Raw genomic sequence first — 27142 nt, 5'->3', positions numbered from 1 at the left:
AATTTAGTGGTGGAAAAACAGATTTATTGTCACTAACATTTTTGAAAGTGTCATTTTGTTAGGGAGTCTCAAGATAATCCTTTATATTATAAACAATGAGCATTATCAATTGCTTCATATGAAGGGTGGAAAAATAAAATTCTAATGTAACTTAAAATATTTTTTTCACTTACCTAAGTATGCTAATTAAGCTTCTATGTGCATCACATTCATATTTATGCATATCTATGCTACTATTGAGCTCTATCTGACTTTTAGGATCAAATGAATTAGGTATATTAACCAAATCAAACTCCACAAAACAGAGTATGGTCTTGTGAGTTCTAACTCTAGAGAAAATTTATCTCAAAGGTATTGTATTTCATACTTAATTTTCAAACTTCCCATTACTTTCTATTGTGTTATTGTGAGTGAGACATGAGGTTTTAACTTTGAATTATAATTACAAAGATACCATTATGACCCTTTGACAAAAAGTAACATGTTTTAAAACAAAATGCTTGAGCCAGAGGTAAGGCAGCATAAATTTGAGGCTAACAAGATTCCCCACTCAAAGAGGAGAAAAGAAATAAAGGCTTTGTTATAGAAAAAGCAATCAGCCAAAAAGAAGCAAATTACTCAGGGCAAATGTCCTTTTGGGATATATATATATATATATATATATATATATATATATATATATATAACCAATTTTGATCAATGAATGGTCAGTGCTTCTTATACAATTTTCTGGACTGTGATTGGATTCTTTGATGGAGATATCAGAAATATATTTCTTCCTAAATATTGCCTCTTAGTTTACATTTTACCTACAATCACTTTACAGCTCTACTATCATCTAGTTGTAGAGAAAGCAAAAGAAATAATTGAACTTCTAAAGATCAGAGGCTAGCTATTATTTTATGTTTTATAGCAAAGGAAGATGTTTCAATTCAGTTCATTTTAATCAAGATCAATATGATGATTGAATTATCTAACTATATTTAGTATTTTACAATACTCCTTATTCTATTAATACTTATAGAAAATATAAACACTGCTACATGGTATATACATAATGCAATTGATTATACATTGAATACTTATTAAAATATCAAGCTTATATAAGAAGTGAGATAAGCTACTACCAAAAAGATCATACACATTCATTTGGCATAATATTGTTTCTCTACAAGCAAAATGACAAGAGGAATTCCTCAGATTACTAAAATATAAGCCAAAGTGGAAAACATTTTGGAGACCAGTTCAAACTTTCATGGATTTTTTTTTTCCGCCAAGTTCTAGGAAGGTTAATGTTGTTATTAGTGTTGCTTTGTTGTTCAAAGTCATATCAACAAATCAACAGTAAAACAACAGCATTGTGTTCTAGAACTTTCCAAAGAGCCTATAAAAATTTGTCAGAAGTATTGGTTAAAAAAGCTATGATCCATTTCAAACACGTGCACCTTCCTCCACCATCACACTGTCAATCAGAACAGAACATGTTTGAATCTTTCAACAGAGCCTAAATGAGTGTGGAGTAGTGAGTAAGTCCTTCTTGTTCCAACAAGCTGAGACTCACCTTATATTGCACATTTGTGTCATTGGCATGAAATTTCCTACTCAACTGAAATCAATCCTAGGATTTGGACAAATATAGATAATAGTTCCATTTCTGAAAGGATTTCAGGAGTAAAAATCAGAAATGCCTGTGCAGCTTTGCTTCTGTAGATTTACCAAAAGAACAGAAGGATGCAACACGTATACCTCCCTTGTGTGCCACCCATGTGGAATTTAGAGATAAAGTGTCCTCAGCCTTTTAGGCATGCATCTCTACCTTCTTTAAGGATGAAGTTAAATGGTTTCTAGATCCACAGTCAAACTGATTGCTGCCAGAGTTTACTCTAGGTCAAAGTCCTTAGACAAGTGGGTGAATTTGCTCTACCACACTCCCCCTGCTCCAGTGTCAAGAATTGGATTGCAGCTCAACTGACTCACAGTCACGTGCTTCCCTGCACACTACTTAGCCAATACCAGTATTTTCATACATTGTTTCTGTGGGTTCTCATTGTGATGCCATAGGTTAAGAAAAGGAGGTGCTGTTATCTCTGATTTTTGTCTAATACGATTCTGAACACATTCTGTTTCCCCATTTGAAGCACTCATATGAAAATGTTGCTGATTCCTCCCGACAATGACAGACAGGAGCTGCAAACATCAGTGAGTCAACCAAATTGATTACTTGGCATCAATTCGACCACTATTTCCCAACCTACAAGTGTATCATGCATTTGGTGCGCTAGGGAGCCGCCTTGGGCGTGTCATTTTCCAAGGTTTCCTCATTTCCACCAGCTTCCTGTTTGTCACTTCTCTAGCTTCTAACTGTCACTGTAGTCAAAGCTTCAGCCAAAGCTTCAGCCTGATGTCAAAAGCAAAAGTTCGGAAGTCCTCTGGGCAGGTGACGCTCACCTAACAAGGTAAGAATGGAGATTCATCCCAACCAGGAGACAGATAAGAGTGGACATCAGGTGCAGTGGGACTGTCTACATGCCCTTCCTAGACCTGTCACCTGTTGGCTCTGGGACCTTGGGCAGATCGTAAGTGTCTTGAAGCCATTGCTTTGCTACTTGTCAGTGAGGATGCTATTAATAACAAATGTATGGAGCTCTTCCATATTTAAGTAATGTAACTTAGACATTAGAGGTTTTCAATAGATACTATTGTTAATTCCAGTTTTTAAATTATATATAACATCCACAGATAGGATTTTAGAGTAGATGTAGCATGTATTCAAACCTATATGCATAAACAGAAAAGTGTGCTTTTAAAATTTAGACATTAATTGGATATAGAGTAATGGATTTCTGGTATCAGCATCTTATTCCAACAGTAAGAAAAGTAATAACCTTTGTAGGGAATTTACACTGTAGTGTGTTATGTCTGTTGGGCCCCTTCATCCTCAAGGTCACACTACAAGAAAAGTCAAGATGTTGATATCTTACTGCTACTAACAAAGAACTAACACACCAAGCGATTAGCATTCTTACCCACAGTCAGGAAGCAGCATGTTGGTGGAGAGGTGGAAATGTACAGGCTGGCTGATGTTAGCAGCAGCCAGCAGATGAGTTTGATTGCTCAGATGATGGTGACCTGTGTTTGAAGTTGTAATCTTTGAAACCATGGCAGTGGAGTATGGCTGCATGTGAAAATGGGCAAGGTAGGACTTTGGGAACTGTGCATGGGGAAGTGTCACATCCGTGGACACTGAGGCCAGTGTGATGACTTGGTGGAAACTCCATCTATTCATTGTCTCTTCTTGCTCTCTGAGCTGAAAGGCAGGGATACAGACTGTTGCACTATTTAATTTGTCGAGATGACTAAACTTGTTCTCTACACTAACAGCTGAACAAAGACAAAGTCATCAAAAAAACTTAAACAAAATATACCTTGAAAGAGCCACACTCACTGCGTTGGATGACTAAGACTCCAATTAACTTCCCCTGTATTTGGTTCTTCCATAAAGCAACAAACCTTCCCTGCCATCACTCCCCATTTCTGTTTTAACTCTAGTCATCAACATAGATGGATAAGATTAACCCTCAAACATTGAATGTTTTATGCCAGGCATGCCTATGATGTGGCTATTTTTAACAACAGCTTGTTTGATACCTGGAACTTTAAGCGCTGGTGGATTCTTGGATTTTGAAAATAAAGTAAATCCAGAAGTGTGGATGAATGCTGTAAGTCTCCTACAAACTGCTTTGAAGAAAGTGGATTAGTGGGTGGTAAGATTGTAAAAGGTCCAATAGCAAAACTCTTAGATAAGAGAAACAGTTTGTAACATTTTTTGTAAGTGTCAAGCTGGATCCTTCGACCGAATGATTCTTTACAGCCATAAAAGGCAGAATGTATTATGTGTTATATGTATATGTGTTTATATATATATATATATATATATATATATATATAATGTTGGTATAGATAGATAGATTAGATAGATAGATAGATAGATAGATAGATAGATAGATTCCTTTTAAATTCATGCTTTTAAACCCATTTGGATATTTCATGACAGAATTCTATTGGCATGGAATTTTACCATCTCTAAAGCCTAGAGGAGAGTCAAAAGACAAGTAGCAAGGAAATTTAACTTTGTCAGAAAAATCAACACCAAATATGCACCCCAATATCTTAGTAGGTACCTTTTAGCATTCATTTACTTTATACTGACTTACGTAAGAAATTTAATTTTACAACTACCTACAGCTACAGATTTTTGTATAATCTACCCCCATTAACTTGTTCATCACTTTGTCTAGTTTTTCTTCTGGTGTCTCCTGAAAGGAGGAGTTACAAATAACTCTATGTCCTCTACAGAGTGAAATAATCATGTACAATGGCTACCCCAGTGAAGAGTATGATGTCACCACCGCAGATGGGTACATTCTCGCCATCAACAGAATTCCCCATGGGAGAGCACAGACTGGGCAGACAGGTACAGGAGATGTGTCTTTTGGGGAGAAAGATACATGAATGAAATTTAATGCTAGCTATTCATCGGAAGGGAGGCAGCGTTGTCCAAATTGGTTTAAGTTTCTGCAGTGGTTTTTTAATGGCTAGTGAGGAAGTTCATTCTCCCCACCCCCCTTCTCTAAAGACTCAAAGGACAAGACAGATTCTAGAAGGAGAAATCAAACATGCAAAAGTATAAAAATTATACCCTAAAAGGGAAAGCTAACTGCACCCATTAAAAGATTGTTTAAGGCAGCTAATTAACTAGGCTGAGAGTGAAATAAGTGTAAACAAAAGATTTGCAAAGGATCAGAGGTAGCCCATTCATTGGTCCCTGCTTACCAGGTTGGTTCTGCAGCCCCTTTCCTACCAAGCATGTTCAGGGGCAGCCAAGACCACCAGAATCCCAGTGTGCTACATTCTGCCCCTCTAATAAAGAAATACATGATTCAAGGGCTCCCAAATAAAAACTCAGAGTGGTGTGTGGACAAAATATAGCTTTTCAAGTTAGATTTAAATATCAAGTAACCAACAGGCACATTGTAATGGAATAATGGAATATATATTCTAGGAGATGATTCCACTAAAAATAAAGCACTGTTCCCTTCAGTTTAAATTAGAAGAGCATACTGGATCTTGTTTGTTTTGTTTGATTAATTGATTGATTTTAGTTTTATCTTTATTAAATCAGGCAACAAGCTTGAGGGAGAAAAAAGCTATGGACAGGAGAAGAGAAAAGTTTGTAATGATATGAAGTTCAAAACCACTTGTTAGCTGTGTCACTATGCACATTTTTAATCCCTCATGGCTCTCAGCAACACTAACCGTCTCCATTTAGAGATGATGAGTCCAGACAACTGCTGAAACAGGCACTGAGTCACTTAACTAACAGGTGACGAAAACAGAATTTAAATGTGGGCATCCTGACCAGCCTGGACTGTGCTTTTCATCCTTAAATTACAGTGCTAGTTTTTCTGTTATTGTTGTAGCTTTGTTGTGTTTAAATCAATAGCCTTGCTTCCTCTCATTCCACTGAGTATTCTGTCCCTCAGGAACTTGGGACTGGGCAGAAGTATTGCCAGAGTTTCTTCTGCTTTCATAGTTTGCAAATGACAGCAAGGACCTAATCTGTGCCTACTTACACGTACCTCTTCTTTCTCCTTAAAACTAATAAAGAACTGTATTAACCATCAAAACTTTTGCATTGTTGTAAGCCTCTTCCAAGACATGCATGCAGATGCTAGTCAACAAAGAACTAGATTATGCACTAATAAATCCAATGTAAAGTGAAAATACCAGGAGAAAAAATCGTTTAATGCACCTAATTAACTAAATATAGTTCAAAACCACGGTGCACTGTAGTGCTGTGCACTTGTGATCTCATGGCTGTCTAGGAGGGGAAGCTCAAGTCTGTCTACCCTGTGTGGCTTCTAGAAAAAGTATCATATCGCTCCAGCTAGCCTGAGAAAAAAACTACACTCACAACTGAAGTATGGTTTATATTGAACACATATTGATTTGTATCCACGATACAGCTGAAAACCTGCAAGCCAAGCCATCATGAAGTAATGCCTATAAAATGCATTCCTAAAGAAGAACTGCCACAGGTGTGTGCTTGGGCTTGTGACACAATCAGGCTTAAGTTTCTGCTCTGAAACTTGTTACCAAGGAGACCATTTAGAAAAGTTGCTTCATTATTTAAAGCTTGATTTGCACACAATCTGTAAAATGTTCCTCAAAATTGAAGCTATTTTTAAGTTTTCCTCAGAACTCAAGAAGCTGACATATGAACAAAGAGTTATCTGAACACCATGCTATAGTGCGTCCTCTGGCAGGGGTGATATAAATACAATACTCTCCACTAATATACTAGTGACAAGAGGAAAGGACATGCTGTGCGTGTGTGTGTGGATGTGTGTGTGTGTGTGTGTGTGTGTGTGTGTGTGTGTGTGTGTTTATAATGTCCCTAGATGTAAATTTCTCTTGCTTTCTCTCTTCACACCCAGGTCCCCGGCCAGTTGTATATATGCAACATGCCTTGTTTGCAGACAATGCCTACTGGCTTGAGAATTTTGCCAATGGAAGTCTAGGGTTCATACTAGCAGATGCAGGTTATGATGTGTGGATGGGAAACAGTCGAGGAAACACTTGGTCAAGAAGACACAAAACTCTTTCAGCAAATGAAGAGAAATTCTGGGCTTTTAGGTAAATTGCATAAAATTTCTGGGAAATTGGAGGGGGTTTCTTTAAATACAAACTTGTGGCTAATGCATAATTTTTTAGGTCATAAAATCATTATGGTTTCTAATATTTCCTGAAGTAGAATTCAGAAAGAAAAATAAATTCTACTGGTATCTTTTTCAAACCTTTCCTCTTAGACAGTCAATTTTAGAAATATGTGGATGTTATATTTATTTTACAAATTGTAACTGAGATTATATTTCATATTGACAGGTGTGGTAGCTCACACTTTTAATGTTAGTACTGGGGAGGAAGGAGGATTTTCATGAGTTAGAGGCTAGCCTGGATTATATTGTAAATTTCAGGCCAGCCATAGTTAGGTCCTTATTAAAATGACATAGCAGTACATCAAAAAACAAATAAATAGACAGAAACAAGAATAAAAGTGACCCACAGAAGGGAAAAGAGAAAGATTATATAGCACACTCTTTTAAGAAAAACTCTGATAGAATGTTTAAAAAATATTAACGAACAGTAAATAAGGCTTTGATTTGGTATTATGACTATTTTAGTAAAATTGTATTCTGCTGTCACTAAGAGGACGGGCTGGTCCCTCATTCCCTTCCAAAGGACCTATGTACCAAGTTGACCTGCATCCTGCTCTTAGGACAGAGATCACATCATTTTTGTACCAATTAATAGTCATCATTCTCTAATTAGTCATCACTCCCTGAATAGGACTGGCAGAGAAAAGGAAAGGTTTGCACAAAATCTCTGAGATGACTACTCGTGCATGCGTCAGCTTCTTGACTTCTGAAGGAAATTTAAAAACTAGCTTCTATTTTGAGGAACATTTTACAGATTTTGTGCAAACCAGCTGTGGATAAGGGGCACAATTAGGGAAACATTCTGTATCTCTAATCTTTGGCAAGAAGCTTGGGGCTATTTCCCTGTGAGGTGCCACAACAATTCTCTTCACACTTTGCTGGATCAATTTATTGATCTCCTGCTATGGTGTGAATTTTACAAGTTCATGGGGTACTTGATCCTACTGAATGTAATATGGTCCTTTATTTTATTTCTCCTCTATGGATCCTAGATGAATGTAGGTTTCTGGTATTGGTATTATAGGATATTGAACACACACAGACACACACTAAGAACATCAGGTTAAGGACTAACAATCAAGTCATTTCTTACAATCTAAGACCCATCGAAGTTCATTTCCCAAGTGGACATTTAAACAACTTCTCTGTTACTCAGATATAAATGACAGAGTCATTCTTGACAACAGGGATGGGTAGTGAATAACAGCCATCAATACCATAGGGGATTCAGAAAGAGAGAGAGAGAGAGAGAGAGAGAGAGAGAGAGAGAGAGAGAGAGAGAGAGAGAGAGGGAGAGAGAGAGAGAATGATAAGAAGAAAACTGAACAAAGAAAAGTGTGAGGAGGGAGAAGGCCCACTTGAAAGAATATGCCTAGTCCTGAACCCTTTCCTGCTGTCAGAAAGTAAACAGAACAGATGCATACAAAGTTGCAATCCTCAACATTTAACTGGGTGCATAATGATATACACACCAAATAAGTAAGTGGCCCTGAGTGAAACAAAATCAAGCCAGTGCCTGACTTTTAAAAGTATAGTTGTATGTATTTATGGATTGTTTCATTTTGCAGCTTTGATGAAATGGCCAAATACGACCTCCCAGGGATAATAGATTTCATTGTGAATAAAACAGGTCAGGAGAAGTTGTACTTCATTGGACATTCACTCGGCACTACAATAGGTATGTTTACAAGCGTTAATGTTGTCAGACCTTTAAATTGGATCAAAGCAATTGTTTGCTGTTTTTTTTTATTAGATATTTTCTTCATTTATATTTCAAATGCTATCCCAAAAGTCCCTTATGTCCTTCCCCCGTCCTGCTCCCCTACCCACCCACTCCCACTTCTTGGCCCTAGCTTTCCCCTGTACTGGGGCATATAAAGTTTGCTAGACCAAGGGGCCTCTCTTCCCAATGATGGCCAACTAGGCCATCTTCTGCTACATATGTAGCTAGAGACACGAGTTCTGGGGGTACTGGTTAGTTCATATTGTTGTTCCACCTATAGGGTAGCAGACCCCTTCAGCTCTTAGGTACTTTCTCTAGCTCCTCCATTGTGGGCCCTGTGTTCCATCCTATAGATGACTGTAAGCATCCTCTTCTGTATTTGCCAGGCACTGGCAAAGCCTCACAAGAGACAGCTATATCAGGGTCCTTTCACCAAAATCTTGCTAGCGTATACAATAGTGCCTGTGTTTGATGGCTGATTATGGGATGGGCCCCCGGGTGGTAGCGCACACCAGTAGAATTTGCTGAAGGAGGCAGAGGCAGGAGGATCACGAGTTCGACGACAGCCTGGGCTACACATTGCTTGCTGTTTTTAATGAATGCCCTTGTTTCTCTGTTCTGTGCTGAGAAAAACCTTTCTATTCTGTGTATCTGGGAACCTGTAGTCCAGGGGCTGAGTATGAAGGATTAACCCAACCTTTCCTCCTTTTGGATCACAGTCACACACATGTCATGGTGGCGTAAGTTTCCAGAAATAGATTCTGTCCAAAGTTCAGTGAGATAACTCTAAAGATAAGGTTTCCAGGTGCCCTTTTAAGCTGAGAGGACAAAGTCTAAGGCAAGGAGACAAATCAACAAAAGATTAGAGTCCCCATCAGTCACACCTGCCTCTCGAGCCAGGTGCAAGTTAAATAAATTAAAAGGGAGAGGCTCAAAGGAGCAAATGGAAGCTAATTGGTTACATTTGTGTGGGAGTTGAAACATCAAAACTTGCTCTAATAAACCAGCCAGCCTAATGACTCGATTTAACATTTACAAAGTAGCTTTTAGATAAATAAAAATTAAAGCAGCCATGCCAGTGCCTGGCAAATACAGAAGTGGATGCTCACAGTCATCTATTGGATGGAACACAGGGCCCACAATGGAGGAGCTAGAGAAAGAATACAAGGAGCTGAAGGGGTCTGCAACCCTATAGGTGGAACAACAATATGAACTAACCAGTACCCCCAGAGCTCATGACTCTAGCTGCATATGTAGCAGAAGATGGCCTAGTCAGCCATCATTGGGAAGAGAGGCCCCTTGGCCTTGCCAACTTTATATGCCCCAGTACAGGGGAATGCTAGGGCCAAGAAGTGGGAGTGGGTGGGTAAGGGAGCAGGGCAGGGTGGGAGTGGGGGAGGATATAGGGGACTTTCAGGATAGCATTTGAAATGTAAATGAAGAAAATAATAAAAATTTTGAAAAAAATAAATAAAAAGAAAACCAAAATAATTAAAACAGTTCAGCTTGTTCTCTATTTTCAAGTGTAGATATTATGATTTCCCATATATTTGGTTGTTTTTTCATTTGTAACACTGGGCCTAGATCCCAGGGACTCAAACACTCTAGTAAAGAGCTCAGTGGTAGCTGAGTCGCACATTCACCCCAAACTTTCCACAGACATTTTGAAAAGAAACCAAAGCTCCTGTTCCAAATAAAAGTTTAAAGGAAATGAATTCAGATGAAATAAATACAGAGTCTTGAATATGTTACTCATCTTCCACTGAATGTCTTTAGGAGACTTAGTAATATGACATTTTTAGATTAGATAAAACAGCAAGAAAATTGGATCTTATAACATTTCCATATTGCATAAGTATACATTATCGCCATTCCTATTAATCACCACAAAGAGATGCTGACCTGTTCTTTATGCTTACAGGCATTTTACAAGCCTGGGAGAGGAAGTGAGCAGGAGAGATCACAGATAAAAAGATTATCAACATACCAATAAGAGAACCAAAGGAAGCCAGCCAATTACACCATAATTCTATCATATCCAGTACTTCCTGAGCACTTGCTATGTTTAGGGATCTGTGTTCAGTACTTTTCCTCCCTTGATCTCCCAAACAACCCCACTGATGCAGAACATAGATTCAGAGGAGGTTGGTTAGACCCCACCAATGAGATGGAGAGACCCTGGGGAGGCAATCTAAAGGGAGAAAGATGAAACTTGCATCTGGGAAAGTGGGCAGGACTTACATTCTTACTGCTCTTCAAAGAAAATACAGTAAGTGAGACCATTATACCCTGATAGAACCTGTTACACTTGGGCATGAACATGCTTAGTTAAACACTTCTTGCATTTGGTGCAGATATATATATGTGTGTGTGTGTGTGTGTATATATATAGGTTTTTCAAGACAGGGTTTCTCTGTATAGCTCTGACTGTCCTAGAACTCACTCTGTAGACCAGGCTGGCCTCAAACTCAGAAATCCACCTGCCTCTGCCTCCCATGTGCTGGGATTAAAGGTGTATGCCACCACCACGCGGCTCCATGTGTGTTTGTGAGTGTGTCTCCGGCAGAGACTGAACAATGCATCTTGGGAAAGTAAACTACCCAGATACCCACTGTAGCATCCTCAGATGCACTACTGATCCCTAGCCTTATCCTCAAGGTTATAAATGGGCACAATGCCACTGCTGAGGAGAGCAAATGGAGACACCTTGGCCTTTCTGGTATCATTGAGGATCCAAGGAAAACATCTTCACTTTGGGAAGCTGGTAACGGTGTGAGTCGGGTCTGAATATCCAGGAAGGCACCAGGGATAATAACAATGATATACTACTCTATAGTAGACAGGAAAGAATGGCTTTTGTTTGTGTCCTGTGAGCTGTTCACTTTTAGAAGCTTCGTGACCCCACAAGCATCTTAGAATTGTAGATGGCCGACATGTTTGTGTGCTCAGGAAAGAAGGTTTCTATAGTTCACCAAGCAGTAGCTGCTTTCCTCACCTGTCAGCCACTACCATTTCCCCTAAATGAGTTAAGTTGCCTAGCAATAGCATTAGAGAAAATTACAAACTCGTGACTCGCTAGAACTTAAGTCAGAGTATCTTTGTCAGAACAACTCAGAGAACCTTTACAATTCTTCCCCTCTCTCACTGCAGTACGAAGCCGAAGCACAATGATGCAGAAACCCACTCACTCCCACTGATGAATATTTTGCATATGTATATAGAATTTTTATGAGATTGTCTTCTCTCCTATTCTCCCAGGATTCGTAGCCTTTTCCACCATGCCTGAACTGGCGCAAAGAATCAAAATGAATTTTGCTTTGGGTCCTGTGATCTCATTCAAATATCCTACAAGCATTTTTACCAATGTGTTTCTACTTCCAAAATCCATAATCAAGGTAGGCTCCTCGTTTTGCCAAATTATATCTCTGAATCTCATCTTGTATTATAGAGCCTCATTATTTTTTAATCTGTAAAAAATAGACATAGGAACTTTAGATAAAAATCCATGAAGATTTTTAGAAATCAGAGTCCATGAGGAAGTACTTCAACGTGTACAAGTGTGTATATCTGTGTCATAGCTTCTATAGGTACCATATGAAATTTACTAAATTCAGTCACTTACAGAAAGGCATGTTTAGACTTGAGCTGAGGTGAGTCCTACACCAGTTTATTATTTACTCATGCATTTTAATGGTTTGTTTTGTTGGACCATTAAAGTCATTAATGGTCATTAATTAATTCTGAACCCATTAAGTCAATGGGTTCAGAAGACATTCTTCAAGTTTCACATGATTATGACTGTCTTGGTTATACATTAGAAAACCCTCACTAATTTACATTTTATCCATATGAGACTTTGCTCTATTAAAGCACCTAGGTTTATTCCAACACCTCAATATCAAGTTCAAGGATTTATCTAAATACTTAGTGTAAAATGATTGTTTAATAAACAATTGTGGATTTGGAATTCTATTCACCCAAGAGTTGTTTCAGTTTTATCTTCCATTGGTTTCAGTTTCTTATGGCCACAAATAGCATATCTTGAAGCATAACATTAATAATTTGTTAATATTGTCCTGTGGTTTACGAATGATGGTAAAAAAAAACTAATTTGTGTGAAAATGAAACCAGAAAGCCAATTAGACAGTCACAATAATTCTTATCAAAAGAAGACAAGACCCTGCTTTGTGATAGAGTTGTGGAAATGAAAGAAAATATTAGCACACAATATATATTTTCCTATAGCCAAATGACAGCTCACACTCCAGCCTCATTGCTTTGTTTACTTTGAGGAGAGGTAATGTAACAACTATCTATTTCAAAATATGTTGTCATTGGTTAGCTTTGACTTCTATCTATATCTGGGCAGGATTGGCTAAGTGAATTTGTTTCTTGTCTGTCTGTTCATCTCCCTGCCTTCCTTCCATCCTTCTTTCTTTTGTTCTTTCATTCTATCTTTCTTTCTCTTTCCCTTGTGGTCTTTTGAGACCCCCACTAAATTACCACTACAATCATTGAACTTACAGCAATCATCCTATTTCTATCTCCTCCACCACCACACTCAGCTGAGCAAACTACTTTGCTAAATAAAATTTGGAATAGACACACCCATCTATAAAGGCGTCAGTTTTGTAAAATGGATTGCTCTTCTTTCAAACATCAGATGTGAGCCTGATAATGCTTCTGTTTTATGACTGGGTGCATTCCTTTCTGTCAGAAGTACCCTGCCTCTTTAAGACCTAACTCTCTGATGCACTGGACACTGGTTTTCTATGCAGTCCCTGGACTCCACCAGTGATCTTCCCAAGCTTACACTCACAAGCCCTAGATATTTTAACATGCTGCCTTGTGGCATCACTGTGGATTTGATGTCCAGGGCTAACTTCTCTTTGGTATTTCATTCTCTACTTTTGGTCATGAAGATTGGTTAGTTTACGACAGAAATACACAGCCACTGTGTACATGAGAAATACAGATAAAACTCATGTTTCCTTTCTGTTCAGTGTAGCATTTCATCACAAAGTGAAAACATCTTTCACCTTTCTTACCATAGAGTAAGAACGTGGCAATCTCTGTTTAGTCAGATTGATTCTCCATAGTGGAGCCCCTCTGGAATCTGGAGGAGTGAACTCGGAGTCACAGATTTCTTACTATGAAGTATAACCTTCTGTATTTGGAAACAGATGTCTACTACTCCTCAACTAAGGAAAATGGATGCAAAAATAAATAGATTGCCAAACTGGTTCACTATTATAATTAAGAAAATATAAGGTACTCAAAAAGACACCTTAAAACATTTTTTTCCTTTATTTTCACAGCTTGTGTTTGGCACCAAAGGTGTCCTTTTAGAAGATAAGAATGCAAGGATGTCATTTATCACATTCTGCAACCAAAAGCTACTCCAACCAATGTGTAGTGAATTTATGGCCTTGTGGGGTGGATTCAACAAAAAAAATATGAATATGGTATGTATAATAACTACATATATAATGTTTTATGCTTTCTTTTGATTTATGTTTATCTCTTATACTATATAAATATATAATATATAGTACATTTACTATATAAATATACTATATAAATGCATAGGTGTTACAAGCCCTTAAAGGCAGACATTCGATATGCATGAAAGATTGAGTATCTCAACAGAACTGGAAAAGGAAAAGATCCATCCTATGTCAAAGATAGGAGATAGTGCTACATCAATTCTCACATGTTTACAAGAAGCTACAGCTTATAGCAATCTCAGTTTACTTCAATTTGTGATACTAATTTAAAAATAAAATTCTAGGAAAGGAGATGTTTGAGTAAGCAGTGCATTTACCACATGTGTGCAGTCATTAATGTGTGAATCTGAATTTGAACAAAAATCCATGCCTTCATGTGAAAAGATTAGTACAGAAAGGAAGGGAATGGAAGCCCCTACTTAGGAAGAAGTTAGACTTCTGTTTCATTGGGAACTCGTTCCTGTTGAGAAGGAGAAGGAGAAGAAAACTACAGTTGGGGAATAGAGTGGTTACATAGCTCTCCCTACTATAGTCCTATGAGCATTTAGCAATTACAAACTAGAAAGAATACACAGCAGTTAAAAGGAACCCATTTCCAAAGGAGTTGTTTACCACCCATCTCTTTTCCCTTCCATCCCTCCTGTGTGCTATCAGAGGCCACGCCCCTGAGGAACAACAACTGATTAAGCAGTTACCTTGTTCGGAAGTTAAGATGTTTAATGGGTTTCTTTCATATGGGCCATTAAGATCTAAAGTCTCAAGTATGAGTATTATTCGACCCCCATAATTTTTACTCATATGATCTCCATGAAGATTAAAATAATCTTTCAAAGAAACTGATTTCCTATTTTATTATTACATTCTTACAGTATGTCATCTTTAACAGGTTGAGAGCATAAGTTATAATGCATTTATTTATTTACTTACTTATTTATTTGCTTACTTACTTTCTTATTTTTATGGTTTTCTGAAACATGGTCTCACGCTGAAGCTTAGATTGGCCTTGAACTCATGATTTCCTTGCTTTTGTTCCTACCTCTACTACCCAGTGCTAGGATTAAAGGTGTGCTCTGCCACATCTACTAGTCAAAAATATGTAAAACTCAAATATGTTTTTTAAAAATGAGCAAAGTCCTAAAGATGATAAGTAACAACATGCAGACCTGAAATCTAGGATGTATAGTGTCTCTTTGGCAACCTACACATCTATTTTGCACACACCAACCGTATATCTGAATACACAATCCTTCTGTTTGCATACAGAACGTTGGTTATTTTTCTCTGCACCAAGATTTAGACTTTGTGTAGGCTCCCCCTCCCCCCAGGAGACACTTCCCCAAATTACCCTAAATCTACTCACAGTCATGTGTTTCATACACACACATTCACACAGAAGGTTTTGCTGACTTTTTCAAAGCACCAGTATTTGTTATCCACTCATGCTTGTTCTCTGCTTCTGAGAGATGTAGTTCGTTTCCTTAGATGACTGCTTTTAACTTCCTAGAGTCGACTGGATGTGTACATGTCCCATGCTCCCACGGGATCATCAATTCAGAACATTCTACACATAAAGCAGGTACCATCTTTATCACAGAGAGTCAGCTTGTTTCAATGAATGCAAAAGGTCTTAATCCACCCTCTCAACACGCTCGTCTCTAGAACATGAGAACATCATCTGCACTTTGTTTTTGCTGCCTCTTCAGGCTTTGATTTTCCTAGACTTCAAGAGAAAGAGTTTTGTGGTAGATAACAAGTGTGTGACACAAATCAATGCCATTTTAAGCTAGAGCTGATAAAATATGCCCTCAGCTGAAGTGAAGGGTACACTGAGGCAAGCTGAAGCTTCCTCCAAGGGAGGGGGGTCTGGGATGTGACTTTCTAACAGGGCTTACTTGTCCGTTAAGTTCTTCTTTCAGACTAAGAAAAACCATCTTCATCCTTCTCTTGGACAGCATTCTGGTTTTGTGGTAGATATTTATTTCCTTCCATGTTGATGAGACATTTATTTCCTTCTGGGAACCCAGTGCCCTTTTCCCTCCCCACCTGATAGCTCTCTAAGACTCGCTGTCATTCTCATAATTCCTACGCTAAGTACTCTCTCTCTAAAACATTAATTTCAGCTTTACCGATCTGATGAATTCAGAGCTTATGACTGGGGAAGTGAAGCTGAAAATATGAATCACTACAACCAGGTGAGCCACTCAGAGACCGACCGCAGCCTAGGGTTTTGAGAAATTTTGAGAAACTTCTGACATTTATAATGACAGAGGTTTTTATTATTATTAATCTGTGTTTGATTGTAATATGCAGACTTTTAGAAATGAGGGAACAGACAAAAAGGAGACTAAATCTCTTGCATTCACTCTACCTAGAGGTGATAGATACTAGATATATAAAGATTTTGTTTTGTCTCAATTTTCAGCATGTACATTAGCTTTACATAACTGTTACTCTTGCTTCTTTATTTCAAATTACAGTAAGAAATAACCAGTGGCAAACTATTTTTAAAAGGTTGAATAATGCTGGAAATTGTTTCACAGCACTCTTTATTCACATCCTAGTTAAATAAATACACAGTTCTGATGGAAACGAACATAGAATTGTAGACTCACTTAGCACTGGCTTTTATTATGCCCTTAGTCACTCTTCTCCTCTTCTTCAGGGTGGGACTGGACTTCTAAATGTTGAATAAGCACATTGAAGTTAAATTTTGAATTGGCTTTTTTCTACAGTGTGAGCCACCGAGTTTTTATTTCATTTTTAAATGTGAGAACCTCCTCCCGTTTCCCCAGCACCATTTGTTGCAAAGCTTGCCTTTTCTCCAGTGCATAGTTTTTACACCTTTATGTCTGTGTCATTAATTTCTGGGTCTCCTGTTGTAGTAAGATGGTCTGCATGTCTATGGTTTTTTTCTTAACTCTCTAAAGTATTTTATTGTGACAAAACAAACAAAGAAGATGCAATGAAACAAACATACAGAATCATGCATTCAGTACTTAATAAATGTGTGATAATATTGATGAAATTATCTTAGGTGATTTTAAAGATTTATTTACCTTTGTTTTACATATATAAATATTTTCCCTGCATGATATATATATTTATACACACACATATATATACATATATATACATACATATATATATGTATATATATATATATATATATATATATATATATATATACCATGTATGTAACTCCTAACAGTAGAGGTCAGAATAGGATATTTTGTTCCTTGGAACTGAATTACAGTTGGAAATTGCCATCTGGGTGCTGTGAACCCAGGCCCTTTGTTATGAGTAGCAAGAGCCTTTTTAAAAAATTATTATATTATTTTATCATTTAGTACATTTCAAACATGGCCTCCTCTCCCTTCCCTCTTTCCTTTCCCTCTCCCCCAGATCCACTGCTCCTCCATTTCCTTTGAGAAAAGAGCAGGCCTCCCAGAGAGAGCAACTGAACCCAGCATGACAAGATATAGTAAGATCTGGCATAAAGCCTCATATCAAGGCTGGATGAGGCTACCCAGTAGGGAAAAAGGTCCCACTCTAACTGTAGTACATTTGGAATCAGAAATTGTGATGTCTCAATTATATTTCTCCTTAGAATTGCTTTGCTTATTTGTGTCCTTTTTTATTTCCATACAAATTTTATGGCATTTTCATCTCTCTATAAAGAAAATCATTAGAATTTTGATGGGGTTGCATTGAATCTGTAAATTCCTTTTGGTACCAGCCACTGTTATGACCTTTCAAGAGCCCCCATCCTTTACAAAATATAAACAAACAAACCACCCTTTGATCCATTGATGTTCTGAAATCCTCATTCTGTCACTATTTCTTCCAAAGTTTTTAAAGATAGTAGAAGAGGCACACTTCCCCCTCTGTTCTTTCCTAACTTTGGAAAAGTCTATTTGGGGTCTTTTCCTCTTATCTGGCACTCTACTTAAAGCTATTCGTGGAGAAGAAGAAGAAGAAGAAGAAGAAGAAGAAGAAGAAGAAGAAGAAGAAGAAGAAGAAGAAGAAGAAGAAGAAGAAGAGGGGGAGGAGGAGGAGGAGGAGGAGAGATGGGAGAGAGAGAGAGAAGAGAAGAAAAGAAAACTTGCTTTTCTATTCTCACCTTTTGGAGTCCTTTGTATCAATTGGGAACAATCTCCCTTGTCCTGAATTTCTATGATCTAATGCTCTGTCCCCCCCCCCCCGCCAACCCTCCCTTATATTAACTATTCATCTTCCCAACCCTCCTATATTATTGGCATTCCCCTAAGATTCTTTACCCATTCCTCTTATTATTTGGGGGGAATGTAGTCATCCATGGAGCTTTAATTCAGAGAATCCATATTGTTTGTCCTGAGTTTTGTAGAATCGATCTTTAGCTTACCTCTCTCTAGTCATTCCACAGCTCATATGTTAGCTGCATTAACACAGAGCTCGAAAAAATGGCTCTGCTCTGTTTCAAAGTTTCTAAAAGTTCTGGATTCCTTGGCTTGGTACATTGGTAAGTTTCTAGCTCCTGGTTATGGTCCACACACTGGTCCTTTCCCTGGCAGGCTCTCCAACGCACAGCTTTACCTGTTTTCTTCATTACTTTTCTGTTGGTATGACACAATGCCATGACCACAGTAACTTATAAAAGAAAGAGTTTAATTTGGAACTCATGGTTTCAGAGGGTTAGAGTCTATGACCATTATGGTGGGGAGCAAGGCAGCAGACAAGCAAGCATGGCACTAGAGCAGTAACTGAGAGGTCAAATCTTGAGACAAAAAACAAGAAGCAGGAAAGAAAAAAAAAAAAACTGGGTATGGTGTGGATTTTGAAACCTCAAATCCCACTTCCAATGGCACACCTCCTCCAACAAGGCTACACTTTTGCAATTCTTCCCAAACAACTCCATTAGCTGAAGACCATGTTTTCAAATATATGAGCTTATGGGGGCCATTCTCACTCAAACCACCACACCAGTCAAAACCTACCCCACCCTTAAAAGTCTGCATTCAATACCTTATTAGCTATCTTTCTTTGCTTGTGTGCATCTTTTACAAACTTCCTGGAAGCAAAGATCATATATTGCATTGGAACTACACATCCCTGTTTCCCTTTGTTTGACAGCATGACAGCTATGCTCACAGCAGACATCCATTTGCAGCCTTTCTGTTCATTTGAATTCACACATTGCTAATGAAGGTGTCTTTTCATGGTTGTCCTTTGTCTCTCTCACAGAGTTACCCTCCCTTGTATGACCTGACGGCCATGAAGGTACCCACTGCCATTTGGGCTGGTGGACATGATGTGCTCGTAACTCCTCAAGATGTAGCCAGGATACTTCCCCAAATTACAAATCTACGCTACTTCAAGCATTTTCCAGATTGGAACCATTTTGATTTTGTCTGGGGTCTTGATGCCCCTCAAAGACTGTACAGTAAAATCATAGGTTTGATGAAAGAATACCTCTAAATACAGTCCATCAACTTTTCAGTCAAACTTTGCTTCCATGCCCATGAGAGGCTTTAGGAAAATCCCTGGAGAATGATGAGTTTTCCTCCAGCATTCACTTGCTGCTGCTAAAGTGGTACTGGGACTTGGTGCTCCACCCAGAAGAGATTTGACTTGTACTGCACTTTTCTGAAAGGAAAGTCTAAATCTGACAGGTCAGGGTGTTATCCTCCCAACGAGGATCAGAAGCAGGCCTTCTTGCCAACCCAAGATGACCTAGTGAAGATTTCTCCACCAACTGCAAAATTGAGAAAATTGTTAAGAAAGGACTCTCTCAAAAGCTGAGGATGTAGCTCTGGTAGGTAGCATGCGCAAAGCCATGGATTTGAACTTAATATATACACTCTCTTGTTTTTTAAAGAAGTGACTATAAGCACGGGAATGTAGCCTAAAGAGAAAGGTTCTGGCAAGGCAGTCATTTGGATACACATTGTGTGACTGTGACTACCTGAATTCACAATTTGACCAGAGGTATTAGAAATAGGGCACAAAAGAAATCTTAGCTCCCATCAACAAGCATAAAAGAAAGTAATATGAAATACAATTGAAATTTAAGTTTTCCAGAAACTTATCCTACTACAAACTGGCAAGGGGATGGAAAAAATTTGGAAAAATGAACTGAACATAAATTGTCTATTACTAAAATTGTCTACTATAAGACAAAGACTAGCACAAAGATAACTTAAGAAGCCTAACTGATAGCAGAGTATTAGAGCCAGCTGTGAGAAAACAAGAGTCTTAGGTTATAATGTTTGTATTGATGTGATATATAAAGCTTAGAACTAGAAGGAAGGAAGGAAGAAAGAAAGAAAGAAAGAAAGAAAGAAAGAAAGAAAGGAAGGAAGGAAGGAAGGAAGGAAGGAAGGAAGGAAGGAAGGAAGGAAAGAAAGAAAGAAAGAAAGAAAGAAAGAAAGAAAGAAAGAAAGAAAGAAAGAAAAAAAGAAAAGAAAGAAAAGAAATGAAAGAAGGAAAGAAGGAAGGAAAGAAGGAAGGAAAGAAGGAAGGAAAGAAGGAAGGAAGCTAGCTAGCTGTTTGGGCTGAGACAGTGATGGCTCCATGGATAAAAGCATTTGTTGTACAAGTGTGTCAACTTGAATTCAAATAAAAGTCTGAGTGTGCCTGTATCTATCTGTAACCTTAGAATTGTGTGGGAAACAGACCAGAGGGTGACTGGGCTTGTTGGCCTCCACCCTAACTCCTGGTTCATTGACAGACCCTGCTTCAAGGGAATAAGTTGGAGAGTGCTAAAATAGGACAACTGAGGTCATTCTCTGATGTTTGTACCTGCCCACACACATACCACCATTTACAAACACACACAAAAATACACACACACACACAAAATTATGGGACATACCTATGTACCTTGCACATTTTCTCACACATACATATAAAAGAAAGTGGACAGACAAGCAGATGGAAGGACAGTCAGACAGAAGGCAGAAGATAGATAGATAGATAGATAGATAGATAGATAGATAGATAGATGATAGATAGATAAGTAGGTAGGTAGATAGATAGATAGATAGATAGATAGATAGATAGATAGATAGATAGATAGTAGCTCTATTACCATCTTTAAAAGATGCTGGATCTTGATTCTATAATTAATAGAGTTAAAATAGGAACATGAAGTTTTACCATCAGCTCTTCTATTCCTGGATGGTGTGAACTTGGAAGAGTCCTTTAACTTCTATGATGTCATAAGTAAAAAAAAAAAATTAGTGGTCCTCATGAAATCATAAAAATATGATGCACAGTTTGTTTTAACTTAAAATAGGTAAGTCAGAGCATTAGTATTTGCATGTAATACCACATCTCTCCGATGCTACCTAGCTATCATCTAACCACTCCAATAAATATCCATAATGTATCATTATTGTTGATTGTAGTGTTTATAAAATGTGATGACAATTTTAAAACATTTGAGAATTCAGTTTAAGTACACATCTTTAAGAGTTTAATAATTCCTAATTTTGAAAATAATTAACTTGATGACAATTTTAGGGATTTACTGAACTTTTCAAAGAATACAATATAGTTTTCACACATGGAATGTGTGCCCAATTCATCAAATTACTCCAAATAAATGAAATAATTCAACTGCTCTAGTAAGGATAACCACACACAATGTGCTTGAGAAGGCTTTAAGAGCACATGACTTAACTAGCTGGAGCGATGGAGTATGTTTGTATAAATGAGTGTGCCAACAGCCATTGACAATGATGACCTCGTACAAGGCAAGGACAGGGTCCTCTTCGTGCATTCTTAATCTCATTAATACAAGAGCTTAGGAGTAGACATGGATAGAAGCACCAGGGCGAGTTTACAGAGTTTGAAGAAAAGCTGTAGTGCAGGCCAGCTATAAGACCTTAGCTCCTTCCAGAGGAAAATGGAGGAGAAAGAGAAAAGCATGGAGGTCAGACACATGGCCAATAGGCAACCATTTGGGCAAAAGGGGAGGTTCTAGAGAAAGAGTAAGGAGGCTCAAACTGCTATGCATGGAGGTGAGGGAATCCAGAGTTCTAGGGAAAGCATGCTTTTAAAAGAGAGAGAAGAAAAGATTAAGTTATGCTTGTCTGAACTATTCAGATAAGCAAACAGGCAGAACTATATGAGCCTATATGGCTTCTGGTCCTTAAGTTTCTCCTCTAGGGTTGGAGATTTGGGGAAGAAAAAGCTCTGTATCTTGCTGAAGAACTAATGATTCTGCCCATCTCTTTATCATGGCATAAGGTGAGCAAACATCCCTTGCCACCATGACCCAACACTACTGGAATGTTAGGTCTTCACCAGGACAGAGACCTTATTCTCTTGACCAGGAGGTCCTTCAATCAGCTGACTAACAGAGCCATTGAACATCAGTTAACACGTTTTATAGGAATACGGGGGTGAGGGGCAATGTTAAGACAGAAATCTGATTAAAGAGAGGTAAGTTCGTTGAATTCCTATTAAAGCAGTACAGTGTATCTGGCAACCACAAATAGTAACTCCAGACTTACAGTAACAGAGTTCTTTTTCATGTTTACCTGTCTAACTTATCTGCTTCTGGATGAAATCACGTAGGTTTTTGGCTCAAAGCCATAGGGTAGGTTCAAGCCTATTCCACACGGTCCACCCCCTACCCCCTTGCTTAGAAGGAACAACCCTTAGGATTCTTCTTCTTGTAACAGATCCTAGAAAATCTGCACCAGCATATTTAAACCTTTGCCTCCCTTTGACTAATGCAGGTCATATGACCAAGCCTAATCCCATAATCCTACTCTAGGGAGTCAGAGTCAACCTCATCTAACATGAGAGACTGCAAGTCACAAGGCAAAAAAATAAATTAAGAAGCCAGGAATGCACAATTAAGGAAAATAATTTACTCTGCCGCACACAGGTACAAAAGATAAAATTACAAAATTGAACTACACTGTCCCCTGTTTATACAGTTTTCTTCTAAGCTAGCAACTTTCAGCAATGTGTTTTGCATACATTTCCATGATTGTGTTATAAATACCCCTAAAACCTAAGTTAGTCACTTAATTTTACCACTCAGTTATAGCATTTTATAAAGGATTTTCTTCATCTTACTTCGATCACAAATTTATCTCTACTAGCTCATCATCAGAGGCACCATTGTGACTTCCTCAAATTCATTACTAACAGAGATTTAAATGGGTTAGAATCTTTTATAACCAGACCTTTAAAGATTGTTGTGTATGTGTCCATGAAAATTTCATTTGTATATACAATATAAATAAACTGTGCAAATATTACTTATATCGATAGACTAAGTACAATGATATAGAAATGTTGATTTAAAGAATGTGTGAAATTTATAGGTCAAGTTCATGCTATAATCATAAGGAGATTTTATGATTCAATATGGTATGCCCTTTTTTTATAGAATTTTATATGTTTGATATTTTGTAAAAACTGGCTAATGAGGGGCTGGAGAGGTGATTCGGTGGATAAGAGGACTGACTGCTCTTCCAGAGGTCCTGAGTTCAATTCCCAGCAACCACATAGTGGTTCATGAATATCTGTAATGGAATCTGATGCCATCTTCTGGTGTGTCTGAAGACAGTGACCGTGTACACACATACATAAATTAATAAATAAATCTTTTTTAAAAAACTGACAGATGAGAACATAGTGAGAAATTAAGCTGGAGATGGGAACATGTGTCCAATTAAGTTTAAAGGTGTGTGTGTGTGTGTGTGTGTGTGTGTGTGTGTGTGTGTGTGTAAAGGGTTTTCTGCTTTCACTGGCTATCCTGAAACTCATTCAGTAGACCAAGCTTACCTTGAAATTGGAGATCTGCCCGTCTCTGAGCATTGGTAGTGCCACTCCTACCTGGCTCTTCCTTCCTCTTAAAAGCAAGGAGGAAGGCACTGAAGGGTGCTCTCCAAAGGGGACCTGTTCATTGTACTGCTTTCAAAAGATCATTCTGGTTGCTGCACAGAAAGCGAATAAAATAGACCAGTATCAGATCATGAACAAACCTATAAAACTGAGACAAACCATCTCTTCCTGCCACAGCCTCCAAAAGAAACACGCCTGGAGAAGCCAGAATCAGTTCCATGACCTGTTGGCAAGTCCACAAGTTGTTGGCTGCCGCAGGCACTCTTCCCTCCAAGTCAGTGTTCCAGTTACATGGTTATGATCACTGAAGGGTGACAGGGATTAAAATCTCATGATGCCATGGAATAATGCTTTTTCTATAATGGACACGATGAGACTATTATTTTAATATATAAATATTAAAATATGATTTGATATAATATATACAACAGAAACTGAAGCAATAGAATTCAGTGTCCTATGATAATAAATGATATCTAATATATTTTATATTTTATAGACAAGGTACAGTTATTTCAACAGAAGTTAAATCAAATGCTCATTTTTAAGCATACATGAAACCAAATGTGACAAATGCACTTTTCCTAATTAAATTGTACACACAGGTCACTTGTTTATAACTAAAATGCTCTTTGATATTCAAGCTCCATCATCATGCTTGGTAGCAAGTGTATTTACCTTCCAAGCACTCTGGCTGGCAAAAGAGCAACAAAAACAAAATATAAAAAACAAAACCCAAGTTTTTATATATGTTACTGTGGCAAAAAAATACTGGTATCTGACTGCCTGAAAGGATTGTTTTACAATTAAAAAACAATCCTGTAATCTGATTTAAAAAAAAATACAAGGTAATAGCAACTGGTGATTAAAAGTTGTTAACTTTTGCCAAAACATGCAAATCTTGTCCATTGGATCTGGGATCTGAAAACCTGAAAGATTGGCATAGACTATAGACTCATGCTGTAGACAAACTTATTTCAGTCTTGGTATATTTTTATACACAGATGTAACAAAAATAAAAATAAAAAGCAATAATCCAAAGAAGGTTGTTTGAGTTTAGAAAAGCATGATCAGAAAAACGTGAATAAACATCAGTAAGCACATTCTAAATATTAACAGAGTGGCCCTGTCCCAGATCTTTCTTAGGGCAGACCAATTTAAACACAGTTGCCTGGCACTTGCTGTAGATTCTATGTGGGAAAGCATGAAAGTGAGTCAGGAGGACAGTTAGGGTGAGTTGAGGACAGCAGATTGGATTTTATACCTGTGATCTGACATCCAGCAAGAACAAACATGCCATATACATTGGATGTAGATGTTTATCCCAGGAGGCACAAAGTCATATTCAAGAATAGTCCAGGAAACAAAGCTCACCTGAGGTAAAAAGGCCTTCTGCCTTTTCAGAAGCCTCTCTCACAGTACCCAAGACATAGGCCACCACGCGTCATTCTTCTAACCATTCTTACAAAAGTTAAGTATATACTATGGCTCAAAGGAGAGGTGAGTGTTCTGTCCATAAAATGGTGCTACATACATTAGACATTTCCATTTTTAAAGGTTGCATATGCTCTTTACCTCATGCCATATGCAAAAATTTAAAGTCTAAATTTGAATATTAAATCAGCACTTCAAAATACCACATAAAATTATTTCATAACTTGGTAATAAAAATGTCTTATGATTAAAGATTAATTAATTTAATTACCCTGAATCTGTATGCCACTTGCTGCCTTGCTCTCATGTTTCCCTAGATGTAATCTATGGCAAGTGTCAGGCATTGTGTCAGGCATTTGAATATCTGTATGTCTGCTTTTTGTTTCTGTCCTTGGATCTAATATGATCAAGGAAATTCAGTTTGCCACATAGTTTTCTAAGCCTATCATCTCCTCTGCCATTGTGTTCTCTCTCTGGTTTGGTGCTCCCACTAATTCTGATGATTGCTGGTGTGCAACTATACAGTCATGTGCTTCTAGTGTGTGCTTCCAGCTTTCCTTGTATTTTGGCTTGTTCACCTTCTTTCTCTTCCATGCCATGGCCTTTTTAAAATTACCATTAAATAATTCAAACCTACAAAATTGTATAGAGAACACTATAACAAATACCTTTGCTAATTATCCTGGTAAATGAAAACAGAGTGTTACAACTGGACTTTCTGTCTCATCAATTTTAAAATATTTTTCTACATCATTTCCATTGAATCTCTGTGCCTTTTTGTGAATGTTCAATCACAAATATACCTGTATATCATATATGAAGGTGCATATTGTGTTTACATGTAACAATTTACATGTAAAAAGTACCTTTTGGATAGTTATGGGTCCTGAGGTGGGTTGGGTTGGGTTGGGTTGGGTTGGGTTGGGTTGGGTTGGGTTGGGTTGGATTGGGTTGAGTTGGATTGGATTGGGTTGAGTTGGGTTGGATTGGGTTGGGTTTGAGGTTATATTGGCCCAGTGTAAACACAGAAACCTTAAGAGATGGAGACAAGAACATCAAAGTCAGAAACTGAAAGTTACAGAATTAGGGGTTGGATTTGTGGGCTAGAATTCAGGCAAAGAAAGCTGGTTCCTAGGAAAGGAAACTGGAAAAGAGAAGAAAGTAGTTTCTCCCTTAAAGTTACCACATCCCTCTGACATGTTGATCTTAGAATCACCACCTTCGCCATGTAGATGTATGCACATTGAAGCCATGTCTGTGGTAATTTGTTATAACAGCAAGAAAAACTAAGTGCAGAGAAGAATTGTCATGCCATATGATTTGGTACTGTATAATACCATGCCCATGTTGCAATTTAAATCTTGAATGTCCCATCTTTAACACAGAAGTTCTCTGTGTTAAAGGCTTGGTTACCAGCCTGTGACAGTATTGGGGAAGAACCTTTAAGAGTGGGACCCGAGAGAAGGAAGTTAAGTTACAGGAGCTGTGGCTCTGAAGGAGACACTGGATAGCTAGCACCTTCTTCTCTCTGTTTCCTGGATGTATGAGATAAGAGAATCCTTTACACATTCCTACCATAATATACTTCACAATTCCAGAGCCATGAAGTCAACCAATGCTGAAACTTCCAAAAACTGAGCTTTTACCTTTTTGAAAGTTGATTAACTCGGGCATTTTGTCACAGTAACGGAAAGCTGAGTAATGTATTCAGATATCAGTGCAGCCTCAGTGGAACACCTTATGCACAAAAATTGAACACTGCTGAGCGAACCCTCTTGGCAGTCACAAATAATAGTACCCATAGATCAAAGCCTGTGGGTAGGAATTTTAGCTTGAGGAAGTGAAGCTGGCTGCTA

At 37.9% G+C, this 27142-nt stretch overlaps 1 protein-coding gene across 1 annotated transcript; it reads left to right on the top strand.

Moving 5' to 3' along the window:
• The first annotated feature begins 3605 nt into the window (after positions 1 to 3605).
• On the top strand, positions 3606 to 19463 carry Lipn (lipase family member N). Its single transcript, XM_021152248.2, has 9 exons — positions 3606 to 3719; positions 4357 to 4474; positions 6498 to 6696; positions 8348 to 8457; positions 11761 to 11897; positions 13821 to 13967; positions 15514 to 15585; positions 16130 to 16201; positions 19230 to 19463. Exons 1-9 carry the CDS (start codon positions 3606 to 3608, stop codon positions 19461 to 19463), a joined length of 1203 nt encoding a protein of 400 aa, XP_021007907.1.
• The last annotated feature ends 7679 nt before the right edge of the window (positions 19464 to 27142 follow it).

The sequence above is a fragment of the Mus caroli genome, unplaced genomic scaffold (genome assembly GCF_978045245.1).
Source record: "Mus caroli unplaced genomic scaffold, Mus_caroli_1 scaffold_20, whole genome shotgun sequence".
NCBI classification, from domain to species: Eukaryota; Metazoa; Chordata; class Mammalia; order Rodentia; family Muridae; genus Mus; species Mus caroli.
The sequence above is the reverse complement of the archived record's forward strand: the minus strand, read 5'-3'. Positions and strand labels throughout refer to the sequence as shown.